Genomic DNA, 16,170 nt, shown 5'->3' on the forward strand with positions numbered 1-16,170 from the left:
TGATTTTAATGGGTCTACGTGTGCCCGTGTCTCTAGTACGTGAGGAAACGGACCAAACACGTACCGGAGACTCGGACGTGTGAAAGAGGCCTTAGACAATGTCTAGATCCAGGATCAGAATCCAGATTTGCTTCAAAAAAGTGATATTCACTCTCTTTTCTCCATTTTTAAAAACCTCTTAAAGAAAAAAAACTCCTCAAAATGAACTGCAAAGTGGATTTCCAAGAAATTGGAAGAGTTTTCCAAGTGTTTTTGAAGCAATTTTTGTGGAAGAGTTTGAGGGATGTACACTTTAAAAAAACAAGTATTAAAAATAGTGGAAAACTCATATATGGAGGTTTTTTTTTAGTATTTTCTTTCCCCCTTAAGGTTCCAAAAATACTGAGTGGAAAAAAGGTGCATATCACTTTGAAATAATAATTTTCCAAAATTGTTCAGGAAATTTAAAACTCCTCCAAAAACGTCACCCAAAAAAAGAATTGGTTTCCACGGAAAAAATAAAATGTTTTTTTTTTTTCCTTTAAATACGTCCAAAAACTTAGTGTAAACATTATAGGGTAATTCCACATGCAGGGTTTAACAACAAGGAATCCCAAAGTGATAAAATCTCCTCCTGGCCCTCAGGGGCCCCCTTCTCAGATACATGCTGATTGCTGTATGGTACGCAAAACATTAATCCTGTGCAAAAGTGACCACACTGAGGGTGCAGTCCCACTTTCCCGTATCTCGCATCGCATCATCCATAACAGCCGCACACTCTCCTGACAGGAGCGGGTCGGCTGCATGTATTTCTATGCAGTTGAGATGCTCCTGTCCGGAGAGTGTGTGGCCGTGCCGGGTGATGCGTTGCGAGATACACATGAGATACAGGCAAGTGGGACTGCACCCTAAAAAAACCCAAAAAGTAGTAACAGAGTGCACCCCATAAATGTACGAGGATCAAAGCCAAAAAGCACACCAAAAAATGGAATCACCAAACTACAAAACATTAATCCTGCGCACAAATGACCACACTAATCCTGTCTATCAACTGTGTAGGTGCCAAGAACTGTAAAGAGCTAAAAGACGGCGGCTTTCACATGACAGGATGGTATACAATATACCCTGATGGCAAACGGCCCTTGGCCGTTCTGTGCGACATGGATACAGACGGGGGAGGCTGGATTGTAAGTTGCCTGTACACTATTATTATATACGGCTGCCATAAACCTTAAGAAAATGCCTAAGTAAATTTTTCAGGGGCCCAAATTGGGAACAAAATGCTTTACAGGTATATTTAAGCTTTTTATGGTATTTCTGCCCGGAATGGAAGAAGACCTTCTTCTCCACACTTCTAGAACCATTCCTAAGTCCAAAACTCCTCATGGCACGTGACGTTCTTTGTATTCTCACCTTCACGTCTTCCTAAACTCTGTTCTCTCAGGTCTTTCAGAGACGCGTTGATGGATCAGTGGACTTTAATCGTGATTGGAACAGCTATCAGTGGGGGTTCGGCAGTCAGTTGAGTGAATTTTGGCTTGGCAATGAGCATCTCCATCACCTAACAAGCTCAGGTAACTCAACGCTAGATGAAGAAGGATATGATCACTCCATTTGAGGGTTATCAAGGGTTTGTCCATCAGCTGATCTCCCATTGCCGTCTTGGTACATTGTTTCATTGGGTTGCTCTTTTTTATGGCTCTTTGCTCCGGTGAAGACCCTCCTGAGCAAGTGATACTTCTCTATAATGATTTTTATGACTCAACATCTAGTTCATGTGATGCCAAACACCCAGGTGTAATGAGACACTACATCACTAGCTGTCGCCAGTCATACTAGTGGAGGATATCTGCAGGGGGTGTACACTAGGTGTCGCTAGACATACTAGTGAAGGATAGTCGAACAAGCTAGGAGTCAGAAGCCGGGAGATAACGTCAGTGACAGAGGTAGAAAGGCAAGCCAAAGTCTAAGTGAGAGCTGAAGGTCTGTAAACCAGAAATCACATCAACAACCAGAAAGAAAGTGGAGACGGAGTCAGGAGACTAGCCGAGGTCGGGAAGCCAAGAGGACAAGTCGGGTACACGGGAGCCAGGGTCAGAAAACTAGCCAAAGGTCAGGGAGACAGGGTGTCAGGTCAGAGTAGGGATGGAGACGGAACGAGGTATGAGGAACTAGCTAGCCGGACAAGATCAGGTCAATCACTTAAGGGAACCAGAGACATACACTGCTGAACAGGAACTGGCGGCATTCCAGGTGAAAAAACTCCCAGATAAAGCAGAACAATCACCCGGATCAAGGCTTCAACGAACAGGCCCCTTCCACACAACACAGGACTAGACCGGGAATCAGAGGAAAATATGAGGCCCAGCATAGGCTCTGCAGGATAACAGAGCACCACTAACCAGAATCACGACAGTTCAGCTAATTAAAAGATGCATATCTAAAATATTGAGACATATGTCCCCCCCTTTAAGCATCTGTGGTATCATCAGATCATTGGTTCAGACAAACTTTTGGATTGGTGGTTTTAATTTACACTGGAACTTTATGCATCGGTGATCATTTCTTTGCAGGATCCTATCAACTCCGCTTTGATTTAGAAGATTTTGAAGGAAACCGGACCTATGCCAGCTACAGTAATTTCCGAATTGACGGAGAGTCTGAGCAGTTTACCCTGCGATACGGTTCATTCATTCAAGGAACAGCAGGTAAAGCAGGTTTTGGCCCCATTCATACTCCCTTCCATTCTGGAACACAACAGGATGCCACCAATCCAGGACGGATTTGTTAATAACCTACCAATTGTAGGCTACCATTCCAAAAATGTCTCAACTATGGTGGTCTCCCAAAATCATCCCTAATTAGAGATCATTAGGCAATGAAGGATCGAGCATGCTAGTTTTGAACATGCCCAATCCTTCCATCCTATGGGAGGTGTCTGGTAACAGTTTATTCCGCTCCTTCTGGAAAACACAAGCTTGCTTGGATGTCTTTCGAAGAGTCAGGAGGAACAGTTGTTGGATGAACAAACGCTCAGCTGACAACTAACTAAACATTACGGCCAAACATATATTTTCATGAATGGTAGAATATTTGGTTTTGTAATTTTTTTTGTTGTTTACCTGGATTTTTCTACAGGTAATTCACTAGAAACACAAAAGAATCAAGATTTCTCCACCAAAGACCAGAACAACGACAAGTCTAGTAAAACTGGACAGAGCTGTGCCGAATACTTCAAAGGAGGCTGGTGGTTTGAATCCTGCCATCTCTCCAACCTGAACGGGGAATACTTGAAGGGCGCACACGATACCAAAGGCAAAGGGATCATCTGGTTCCATTTCAGAGGCAACTTTTACTCCCTAAAGTCCTCGGAAATTAAATTTCGTCCCATTACAAATTAGATCATGGTCTGTAAAGTGCGATCAGGTTCATGTTTGTCTCTAGATTAGTTAGTATGACGATACTACACATGGGGGTCCTCTATACAAGGAAATAGCAGGGTACCTTACATTATTACTGAACCTGATGGGTGGCAGCCCCTGCTCCTTCCATGTAGTCAGGGTGAAATCCTCACCATTACCTCCTAACTTATGTCCTAATATCTGATTACAAGGGTTCAGGCCAATAAAGATCCATATGTTTCATCTCGGGGGAATTTTTGCAGCCTTTTTTCCTATGTGTCCCTCTCTCCTTCCAGTGCATTAGTTAGTGAGGATGGTAGACACATTAAATTATATGTGAGCAGATGAATCGGAATAAACTTATTGATTTGATATGATTTGAAATGAATATTTTTTTCTTTTCAGAGCAGAATATTGAGTATAAATGACAAGAATGTACTCTTCGTCTTTAGTTTTGCTGTCCTATGTACCATATGGTGACATCACATCCTTTAATGGTCCACGGTCAAAGACTTGTGTCATTAGTAAAGGCTTACAACGCGATAACACAATGGTTATTGATTAGTGTTGCTTATATTATTTTAGACTAGACTAGATTAGACTAAAATTGGTAAAACCCATCCAAGGTCAGACTGGGGTGTGAGGGGCCTACCAGGGAAATTGCCTCTAGGGGCCCGCACTATAGCTGCCATAAACATTTTTATTATTGTAGTTAATAATGGAATCTGTTATTTACAGTCAGTCGCAGTTTTTCTTACACTCGGACATTCCTTGTCCTAGGAAAACCACCGAATCCATCAGCCAAACAATGTTCAAGGAGAAGCAAAAAGGCGGGATGGTGGCTCAGTGGTTAGCACTGTGTTGTGGCTCTGTGGTTAGTGTGGCGCCCTGGGCAAGCCAGGTCGTCACAGGTACTGCAACAACACACCCCACACCCCGAGATAGGCACACAAGTCACACACAAATCCTTGTTGCCTCCCTCCAGGAGCTGATGTCCACACCAGGTGGGGTGGAGCCAGGCGGTTGGCCCCACCCACTGAGGAGTTCACAGTCCTGGAGGCGGGAAAGGAAGTCAGAGTAGTTAGGGAGAGTGAAGGAGAAGGAGTGAAGTAGTAGTAAAGGAGCAGACTGACCGTGTCCGGGTACGTGGCCAAGGTTGGCAGACGGTGGTGGCCGTCTGCAGGAGAGGCCGATCGACGTGGAACCGTAGGACCGGGGACGGGCAGTGGCCTGCCGGTACCGAACCGGGGAGCGAAGAGAAGCCAGCACAAACCGGCAGGGCCTACGGACCCCGACCAGGCTTGGAGTTGCCGTTAAACCGGTCAAATCCGTTAGCGACCGGAACCTCCGGGGTTTCCTAGCAACAAAGACCCGACTGAAGGCAACCGTCCAAACTGAGAAAGGGAAATACAGCTACCTCCACAGCTAGAATTCCCAGGGCCAGAGCCTGCGGGCAAAAGGGGTTCCTCCGGCACATATCCAAGCTGGGGAGCGGGTTACCAGTGGGAAGCCATCGGGACCGAAGACACACAACAGGTACAGGGAAAGGCAGCCACCACCAACCTTCCGGGAGTGACCACAGCAGCCGGTTGCGGGACCCGTCCATCCAGCCGTTTGTTTTACCGGAGACTCTGTATCCATTCTTGGCTGAGTGAGTACCACCGTGCCATCCGGCACCGCGCTGCCCCCGCGACCCTGCACCTCGCCAACCCTGCCTCCCATACACCTCACCGGGCCCCGGGACCACCAACCCCCCTACCCACGGAGGGGAGAGAAACATCTCGGCTGCTCCCTGTCATCGCTCCCGGGATCCCGGTCCAGAGCAGCGGTGGTGTCCCAACCTCACCACAAGCGTGGGTGGCGTCACGGACCGACCCCCCCAAACCACCCTTTTCACTCATGGGCGAGGAGCGCCGCTCGAGTCCCCGGATCTGGCCCACCGCTCGGAGCCACCAAACAGCCAGCAGCAAGCAGCAGCAGCGCCGGCGCAGCGTCCCCCTCCCCGCCCGCGACATTAGCACTACAGTCTTGCAGCGCTGGGGTCCTGGGTTCTAATCCACCCAGGACAACATCTGCAAGGAGTTTGTATGTTCTCCCCGTGTTTGCGTGACTTTCCTCCGGGTTCTCTGGTTTCCTCCCACAGTCACAGACATACTGATAGGGATCATATGTTGTTGTATACTTACGTTGTTGTGAGCCGCGCCGAGTCTTCGGAGAGGGCGGCATATAAGTTTGACAAATAAATAAATAAAATGCTATCTTCAGATGGAAAAGTTTACTAAAATTAATCCCGCTATGCCCCCATCTATCCACCATATGGGGAAATGCCCTATAGAGTCAGTGTGTGGCGGTGTGAGGCATTACCCTCCATACACTGTCCATGTGGAGACTCTGGTGACTTCTCTGCTCTTTCCACCGTCACACATTACATCATTATCAGTAATGATCGGCCCCAGTGTCTGTACTGGATGTGGACAGTCATTATGTGGGGACAGAGGCCTAGAAAAGCCGCACTATGGTTTCCACATTAGTGTTACATGGTTTTTGCATGTATTTATATTGAGGCCCCTCCTGTACTATCATCACATATAGAGGCCCCCTGAAGAGTAATTACAGATAGCCTAAGATAATAACACTGATACTGGGGGTACAGGATTACGGCACTGACACTGGGGGTACAGGATTACGTCACTGACACTGGGGGTACAGGATTACGGCACTGACACTGGGGGTACAGGATTACGACGCTGACACTGGGGGTACAGGATTACGGCACTGACACTGGGGGTACAGGATTACGTCACTGACACTGGGGGTACAGGATTACGGCACTGACACTGGGGGTACAGGATTACGACGCTGACACTGGGGGTACAGGATACTGACACTGACACTGGGGGTACAGGATAATAATAATGACACTGAGGGTACAGGAGAATGACACAGACACTGGGGGTACAGGATAATAATAATGACACTGAGGGTACAGGATAATGACACTGACACTCGGGGTATAGGATAATGACACTGACACTCGGGGTATAGGATAATGACACTGGGGGTACATGATAATGACACTGACACTGGGGGTACAGTATAATGACGCTGACATTGGGGGTACAGGATAATGACACTGACGGTACAGGTTAATGACACTGACACTGGAGGTACAGGATAATGACACTGACACTGGAGGTACAGGATAATAACACTGACACTGGAGGTACAGGATAATGACGCAGACTCTGGGAGTACAGGATAATGACACTGACACTCGGGGTACAGGATAATGACACTGACACTGGGGGTACAGGATAATGACACTGGGAGTACAGGATAATGACACTGACACTGGGGGTACAGGATAATGACACTGACACTCAAGGTACAGGATAATGACACTGACACTGGGGGTACAGGATAATGACACTGGGGGTACAGGATAATGACACTGACACTGGGGGTACAGGATAATGAAACTGGGGGTACAGGATAAAGACACTGACACTCGGGGTACAGGATAATGACACTGACACTGGGGGTACAAAATAATGGCACTGGGGGTACAGGATAATGACACTGACACTGGGGTACAGGATACTGACACTGACACTGGGGGTACAAAATAATGACACTGGGGGTACAGGATAATGACACTGGGGGTACAGGAGAATGACGCAGACACTGGAGGTACAGGATAATGACATTGACACTAGGGTACAGGATAATGACACTGAGGGTACAGGATAATGACACTGGGGGTACAGGATAATGACACTGACACTGGGGGTACAGGATAATGACACTGACACTAGGGGTACAGGATAATGACACTGACACTGGGGGTACAGGATAATGACACTGACACTGGGGGTACAGGATAATAACACTGACACTGGGGTACAGGATAATAACACTGACACTGGGGTACAGGATACTGACACTGAGGGTACAGGAGAATGACGCAGACACTGGGGGTACAGGATAATGACATTGACACTAGGGTATAGGATAATGACACTGAGGGTACAGGATAATGACACTGACACTGGGGGTACAGGATAATGACACTGAGGGTACAGGATAATGACACGGAGGGTACAGGATAATGACACTGACACTGGGGTACAGGATACTGACACTTGATACTCGGTACAGGATAAGACACTTGGGGTACAGGATAATTACTCTGGACACTCTGTTCTTTTCCTCAGCACCCAGCTTTTCTATGTTCTGGGTGATGAGGAAAAGACCCTTTTTCTCTCAGCCCAGCACCCAGTTTTCCCATGATATCAGAGAATAGGAAAGCTGGAAACTGGGGAGCTGGGGACAAGATGGATATCAGAACATAGAAAATCTGGGTGATAAGGAAAAGAGCCTCTTTCAGCTCAGCACCTAGCTTTCCCAATCCCATCTCATGCTGTGACTGCTGCTATCCCTCTTTCCCCAATCCCTACTGATATATGGTTACTGTGTGGACTTCACGCATGTCACACAACAGGGACTGGTGCACACCCTGCACCCCCAAATCACACACACCCAGCACCCTCATGCCCTGCATATCTCAGAGACAGAGTGGCTGTTCCTCAAATTACCCCTTTCTCAAACACACTGAAGCCCCATGTCCCACACACACAGTATCCGTTAACACCCCTCTGTCACAGTCTGGCCCCTCATATGCCACTCACCCCCCATGCCCCTCTCATCCCTCTTTTACCGGCCACATCTTCCTCGGTCGGCATCTCCTGCCCGGCTCCTCCCGCATGGTCACCTGGACAGGAGTCATCGCAGGTCCTAGCTGTAAATCCACTAAATGCAGTTTCTTCTCCTCAGAAGCAGCTTCTGCTCTGTCCCTGCTGCGCTCAGAGCTCATATGCTCTGGATGCCCCTCCAGGTCAGGACCGCCCCCCGCCGTAGCTACTGGCGCTGTCATAATCTGACTGCTGCCATATAGTATTATCACATTTGGCGGCGGCCCGGTGGTCTAAGGAGCCGCAGCCACAGGTTATTGTATTACACCCGGTGAGGGCCCCTGCAGGCTGCCGGGACAGCTTAGTTTGAAAAGACGTTCGGGGCCTACCGGGGGTTTTCCCGTTACCTCGGCACGCCAGACCGACGCTGGACCCACCAATATCAGCAGGATTGACCAACATCCTAAGGTGTATGGAGACTTCCTGACTCTCCCCAACATATGACAACATATGATATCTGCAGAGAGAAGGGTTCGAGCTATTGGTTTCCAATGGCTGATCCTTTTACTCTCCGGTAGATAGGCCACTGAAAGAGTAGTACAGCAGCAGTTTTATAATAAAGAACATGGGAAAATCATCGGCTTTCCGCATAATAAAGTGTCAAGGGGTTAAATGTGTCGCTTACTCTCAGCTCCACTGACCTGAGGAAACTGAGGTGCAGTACCACATACACACCATGAGGACAGGGGGCGCTGTGTATTTGTTGCTTCCTCTCAGCTTCCCTGACCTTAGCACAATTAGGTGCAGTACCACATACACACCATGAGGACAGGTGGTGCTGTGTATTTGTTGCTTCCTCTCAGCTTCCCTGACCTTAGCACAATGAGGTGCAGTACCACATACACACCATGAGGACAGGGGGCGCTGTGTATTTGTTGTTTCGTCTCAGCTTCCCTGACCTTAGCACAATGAGGTGCAGTACCACATACACACCATGAGGACAGGGGGTGCTGTGTACGTGTCATTTCCTCTGAGCTCCACTGACCTGATGACACTGAGATGCAGTACCACATACACACCATGAGGACAGGTGGCACTGTGTATATGTTGCTTCCTCTCAGCTCCACTGACCTGAGCAGACTGAGGTGCAGTACCACATACACACCATGAAGACAGGGGGGTATTGTGTATGTGTCGCTTCCTCTCAGCTCTACTGACCTGACCAGACTGAGGTGCAGTACCACATACACACCATGAGGATGGGAGGGAGCTGTGTATGTGTTGCTTCCTCTCAGCTTCACTGACCTGAGCAGACTGAGGTGCAGTACCACAAACACACTATAAAGATGGGGGGCGCTGTGTATGTGTTGCTTTCTCTCAGCTTCACAAACCTAAGCAAACTGATGTGCAGTACCACATACACACAATGAGGGTGAGAAAGCTGTGTATGTATTGCTTCATCTCAGCTTCACTGACCTGAGCAGACTGAGGTGCAGTGCCACATGCACAGTATGAAGGAGGGTGCTCTGTATGAAAGAAATATGGCATATATACCATAATCACTTAATAATCAGTCTGGATTCACATCAGTTGGCAATGCTGCAAATAATTTTATAGAAACATCTGTAAACAAATCCATGCTACATTATGTCAGATTCTGCAGATCCTCATACATGCTTCAGCCATTGCAGAACTTCATAATACACACCTCATCTGCTGCAGAACCTTATCATACACAACCCAGCTGCTGCATAGCCTTATAATAAACATCTCAACTGCTGCAGAACCTCATAATATACATCAGGTGCTGCAGAACCTCATAATACACTTCTCAGCTGCTGCAGAACCTTATCATACACTTCTGATCCTGTGTTGGTAGATGGGGATCTAGAGTATGAAGTAGAGAAAATTTTGGATTCCTGCCTTAATAGATGTAAGCCTCAGACGTAAGCCTTGTTAAGTGAATGGTTATGGTCAGGAGGACCATTCTTGGGTTTTTGATTCTGACATTCACGCTGACAGGTTGGTTTGTGCCTTTCATCATGCCCATCCTGACAGACCCGGTGGCTCTGGTGAGGGTTCGGTAACCCCTCCTCAAAGGCATGGTACTGTTGTGAATGTCATCCGAGTGGGTCTTGGTGTGGAGCTCCCTCTGGTGGCCAGGAATGGTAATGAAGCTGAGTCTGACTCTGTCACTCAGCCAGGTGTTGGAGTTAATTGGGAATCCATGAAATCCTATTGCAAATCAGCCTAGTGTATTTAGGAGAGCAGTTTCTGCCTGGTGGCCGCCAGTGCTAAATGTTTTCCTGCTATTTCTGAAGATAGCTGGGAGTTTTCCCTTCAGTTTCTCCTATTTCTTCTGTGCTTGAATCTGCTTCAGATACGTTTGCTAGTTTCTTTGCTTAATTCCTGAAATTGCACTTAAGGTTGTTTCTGCTTATTCCATTTGGTTCTGTGTTTGGTTTCTTGTATGTGAGGATCTGTCTCTCTGCTTTTGTGAGCCGGGCAGTTCCTCCAGCAGGAAAGGGAGCTTGCTCCCTGTTTATGTTTGGATTATTTGCACTTTAGAATATTGTTTGTTCTGTGATTTTGTTTCTTCCCATTATATCTGCATTACACTTTAAAGTGTCTGGCACATGAATACCTGATATAGTGGGGGAGAGACCCAGTGGTCTCAGATCTTTTTTCCTATCAGGAGATTTGTATTTTTTACAGGGTTTTTTGATGGCTGCAATCAGTTCTCTTCTGTCCTGTTCTTTCTTGTAAGTCGGGCCTCACTTTTGCTAATCTATATTTTCTGTGTATTGTGTTTTCTTACATCACTGTTGTTCCATGTTGGGAGTTGCTATTTCTTTGGGGACTGCTCCGAGGCAAGTTAGGATTCCTCATTTCTATCTTTGGGGTATAGCAAGTTTCTCCGGCAGTGACGAGAAGTCTAGATGTGTTAGGAACATCCCACTGCTACTTCTAGTGTTGTCTGATAGGGGATTGCGGTCAGCTTAGTTTCCAACTACTCTTGTGGTTTTGTTTTTTCCTGATTAATGGGATTTTTTGTGATCGTCCACGGTTACCAGTTCATAACAATGTCCTGTGACATACTGAAGCCGAGCAGGATCCCTCCCTTCATACTCCAACACCTTCAACACCACCACTGCCTTGCTAATGAAACTCAGGGTAAAGGTGCTGGACCAGCTGAGCGTCATAAGTGGCTTAACACAATGAATGCGACACTTGTAGCCCATGTCCTGGACACGTCTGTGTGCGGTGGCTCTTAAAGCACTGATTCCAGCAGCGTCCACTATTTCTGAATCTCCAAATTTTTGAATGGCCTTTTCTTAACAATCCTATCAAAGCTGTGGTTATCCCGGTTGCTTGTGCACCTTTTCTACCACACTTTTACCTTCCACACTACTTTCCATTAATATGCATGGATACAGCACTCTGTGAAGAGCCAGCTTCTTTAGCAATGACCTTTTGTGGCTTACCCTCCTTGTGGAGGGTGTCAATGACTGCCTTCTGGACATCTGTCAAGTCAGCAGTTTTCCCCATGATTGTGTAGCCTACTGAACCAGACTAAGGGACCATTTTAAACTTTTAAGAAACCTTTGCAAGTGTTTTGTGGTAATTATTCTAATTTTCTGAGATAATGACTTTTGGGTTTTCATTGGCTGTAAGTCATAATCATCAACATTAACAGAAATAAACACTGGAAATAGATCCCTCTGTGTGTAATGACTCTATATAATATATAATAAACACGTGAAATAGATCCATCTGTGTGTAATGACTCTATATAATATATAGGAATAGATCCCTCTGTGTGTAATAACTTTATATAATATATAATAACACATGAAATAGATCCCTCTGTGTGTAATGACTCTATATAATATATAGGAATAGATCCCTCTGTGTGTAATAACTTTATATAATATATAATAACACATGAAATAGATCCCTCTGTGTGTAATGACTCTATGTAATATATAATAACACGTGAAATAGATCCCTCTGTGTGTAATGACTCTATATAATATATAGGAATAGATCCCTCTGTGTGTAATGACTCTATAGAATATATAGGAATAGATCCCTCTGTGTGTAATGACTCTATAAAATATATAGGAATAGATCCCTCTGTGTGTAATAACTTTATATAATATATAATAACACATGAAATAGATCCCTCTGTGGGTAATGACTCTATGTAATATATAATAACACGTGAAATAGATCCCTCTGTGTGTAATGACTCTATGTAATATATAATAACACGTGAAATAGATCCCTGTGTGTAATGACTCTATATAATATATAGGAATAGATCCCTCTGTGTGTAATGACTCTATATAATATATAGGAATAGATCCCTCTGTGTGTAATGACTATATAATATATAAGAATAGATCCCTCTGTGTGTAATGACTCTATATAATATATAGGAATAGATCCCTCTGTGTGTAATGACTCTATAAAATATATAGGAATAGATCCCTCTGTGTGTAATGACTCTATATAATATATAAGAATAGATCCCTCTGTGTGTAATGACTCTATATAATATATAGGAATAGATCCCTCTGTGTGTAATGACTCTATATAATATATAAGAATAGATCCCTCTGTGTGTAATGACTCTATATATGTGTTGCCGTTTTTGTATTGAATTACTGAAATAAATTAACATTTGATGATATTCTAATTTATTGAGATGCACTTGTATATTAATTGATATGCAGGGCTGTAAAGTTGTTCTTGATGTGACAAGTTCACTCCGTTGCCAGTTTTTACCAATCAAACGCCAAAGAAAACAAGTCTGTTTGTATTATTCCACCTAAAACACACTAGACAAAGTTCTATGTGCACAATTATATCAACCAATTCAACCTTGTATTTCATGATCAAAAGGTATCTGTCAAAATTAGATATATAATGCCTGCTTTACACGCTTCAATAAATCTTTCAATCCGTCGTCGGGGTCAAGTTGTAAGTGACGCACATCCTGCATCGTTCGTGACGTATTTGCGTGTGACACCTACGTGCAATCAAGATTGACCGAAAATACGGTGATCGCATACACGTCGTTTATTCCTCATACATTGAGCGTTTTGTTGTATGAACCTAGTCAATTGTAACGTGTGACATCCCTCATACGATTTTGGTGTCTGATGCTGTGTGCGCAGGTGTGCGCTCTGCACCGCAGCTTAAAAAAGGTCTGCTTCAGAGCGCAGCTGAAAAGCTGCGTTCTGAAGCGCCTCACAATGTCTGTCATTCCCTAATCTCTGTCAGTCGGTCACTATCTCTGTCCCTCTCTCTCTGTCCATGTCAGTCTATCCCCCTCTCTCATATACTCACCGATCCCCGATCCCCGGCGCTGCACGGCATTCACACTGCTCCGGCGGCTTTTACTGTTTTGAAAAAGCCGGCCGCCCATTAAACAATCTCGTATTCCCTGCTTTCCCCGCCCACCGGCGCCTATGATTGGTTACAGTGAGACACGCCCCCACGCTGAGTGACAGGTGTCACACTGCACCCAATCACAGCAGCCGGTGGGCGTGTCTATACTGTGTAGTGAAATAAATAATTAAATAATTAAAAAAAACGGCGTGCGGTTCCCCCCAATTTTAAAACCAGCCAGATAAAGCCATACGGCTGAAGGCTGGTATTCTCAGGATGGGGAGCTCCACGTTATGGGGAGCCCCCCAGCCTAACAATATCAGCCAACAGCCGCCCAGAATTGCCGCATACATTAGATGCGACAGTTCTGGGGCTGTACCCGGCTCTTCCCGATTTGCCCTGGTGCGTTGGCAAATCGGGGTAATAAGGACTTATTGGCAGCCCATAGCTGCCAATAAGTCCTAGATTAATCATGTCAGGCGTCTATGAGACACCCTCCATGATTAATCTGTAAATTACAGTAAATAAACACACACCCGAAAAAATCCTTTATTAGAAATAAAAACACACACATATACCCTGGTTCACCACTTTAATCAGCCCCAAAAAGCCCTCCATGTCCGGCGTAATCCAGGATGCTCCAGCGTCGCATCCAGCGCTGCTGCATGGAGGTGACCGGAGCTGCAGAAGACACAGCCGCTCCGGTCACCTCCACGCAGGTAATGAAGACAGCCGCGTGATCAGCTGAGCTGTCACTGAGGTTACCAGCTGTCACTGGATCCAGCGGTGGCCGCGGGTAACCTCAGTGACAGCTCAGCTGATCGCGCTACTCACCGCCGCTCCTATCACCTCCACGCAGCAACTGAGGTGAGTAGCGCGATCAGCTGAGCTGTCACTGAGGTTACCCGCGGCCACCGCTGGATCCAGTGACAGCGGGTAACCTCAGTGACAGCAGCTGATCGCGCGGCTGTCTTCATTAGCTGCGTGGAGGTGACCGGAGCGGCTGTGTCTGCTGCAGCTCCGGTCACCTCCATGCAGCTGAGCTGGATGCGACGCTGGACCATCCTGGATTACGCCGGACATGGAGGGCTTTTTGGGGCTGATTAAAGTGGTGAACCAGGGTAAATGTGTGTGTTTTTTATTTCTAATAAAGGATTTTTCGGGTGTGTGTGTTTATTTACTGTAATTTACAGATTAATCATGGAGGGTGTCTCATAGACGCCTGACATGATTAATCTAGGACTTATTGGCAGCTATGGGCTGCCAATAACTCCTTATTACCCCGATTTGCCAAAGCACCAGGGCAAATCGGGAAGAGCCGGGTACAGCCCCAGAACTGTCGCATCTAATGTATGCGGCAATTCTGGGCGGCTGTTGGCTGATATTGTTAGGCTGGGGGGCTCCCCATAACGTGGAGCTCCCCATCCTGAGAATACCAGCCTTCAGCCGTATGGCTTTATCTGGCTGGTTTTAAAATTGGGGGGGACCGCACACCGTTTTTTTTAATTATTTAATTATTTATTTCACTACACAGTATAGACACGCCCACCGGCTGCTGTGATTGGGTGCAGTGTGACACCTGTCACTCAGCGTGGGGGCGTGTCTCACTGTAACCAATCATAGGCGCCGGTGGGCGGGGAAAGCAGGGAATACGAGATTGTTTAATGGGCGGCCGGCTTTTTCAAAATAGTAAAAGCCGCCGCAGCAGTGTGAACGCCGTGCAGCGCCGGGGATCGGTGAGTATATTAGAGAGGGCTGCTCAATTCACTTACTCAGGAGTTAAGCGGTCACCGGTGAGTCCTTCACAGGTGACCGCTAATCAGGACGCGACACATACAGAGCCGCAGCATGACAATGAAGTCGGGTGAGGTTCACCCGAGTTCATTCTGACAGTGCGGCTCTGTCTGTGTCTGCTGTCATCTGCCATTCAGCTCTGCTACATGGCTGTCTGTGTCTGCTGTCAGCGGCCATGTAGCAGAGCTGAATGGCAGATGACATAGTAAAAACACATCCCTACACATTACACACGCTTGGCAAGTCAATAAATAAAGAAAAAAAAAAGGTGCCCAATGCATACGTCACAGAACACATGATCTAAAGGATCGCACATAAAATTGATCAATTTAACATAGACTACTAACGCTCGTCTGACAGCAAATGAACGACCAACGTGCAATCTCATTCAATCGCATATGCAACCTGGGCGTGTCACATCGCATACGAGATCGCATACCTAATTGTAAGGTGTAAAGCTGGCTTAAGAAAAATAATATTAGACTGCAGTACAATGAACACAGGGTGCTATGTGGAAAGTTATAGAGATCAAACTATATTTATACCAACATAGGACACTGGGTGGCATCAGTGCTATACACTTTTAGCTATAGGTTAAGTGTCCAATGATCTCTACTACTCTGTTACTGCAGAATATCTAGCGCTTCGACCAGTAATACACCGTGAGTTATACAGTTAATATGGCATCAGTATCTCATATTAGGTGGTGGGAGGTGAACTAAAGTGCATGGCAACATTACATACCTATTAGTGGTGCCAATGTGCTGCTGTGATTCCACGTCCCTCCACCCCGATGTACGTTTCGCCCAAGGGATAAATAGATAGTATGTAAAGGAATAGATAGATAGAGAGAGAGAGATAGATAGATAATAGATACTAGATAGATATTATATAAAGAGATAGGTAGA

At 46.1% G+C, this 16,170-nt stretch overlaps 2 protein-coding genes across 4 annotated transcripts in view; one reads left to right on the top strand and one right to left on the bottom strand.

Annotated features, from left to right (window-relative positions):
- Positions 1 to 16,170, bottom strand: part of LOC142251627 (ficolin-1-like) — a 293,970-nt gene that overhangs the window by 100,646 nt on the left and 177,154 nt on the right. The window lies entirely within an intron of this gene.
- Positions 1,005 to 3,380, top strand: LOC142251913 (ficolin-1-like). The gene is made up of 4 exons (XM_075324963.1): positions 1,005 to 1,166; positions 1,424 to 1,553; positions 2,553 to 2,687; positions 3,118 to 3,380. Exons 1-4 carry the CDS (start codon positions 1,005 to 1,007, stop codon positions 3,378 to 3,380), a joined length of 690 nt encoding a protein of 229 aa, XP_075181078.1.

The sequence above is a fragment of the Anomaloglossus baeobatrachus genome, chromosome 9 (assembly GCF_048569485.1).
Source record: "Anomaloglossus baeobatrachus isolate aAnoBae1 chromosome 9, aAnoBae1.hap1, whole genome shotgun sequence".
In the NCBI taxonomy this organism is placed as follows: domain Eukaryota; kingdom Metazoa; phylum Chordata; class Amphibia; order Anura; family Aromobatidae; genus Anomaloglossus; species Anomaloglossus baeobatrachus.

Coding starts and splice junctions, on each gene's coding strand:
- LOC142251913 (XM_075324963.1), top strand. CDS start 1,005: ATGACCACACTAATCCTGTCTATCAACTGTGTAGGTGCCAAGAACTGT. Junction 1,167..1,423: donor CAGACGGGGGAGGCTGGATT/GTAAGTTGCCTG, acceptor CTGTTCTCTCAG/GTCTTTCAGAGACGCGTTGA. Junction 2,688..3,117: donor ATTCATTCAAGGAACAGCAG/GTAAAGCAGGTT, acceptor ATTTTTCTACAG/GTAATTCACTAGAAACACAA.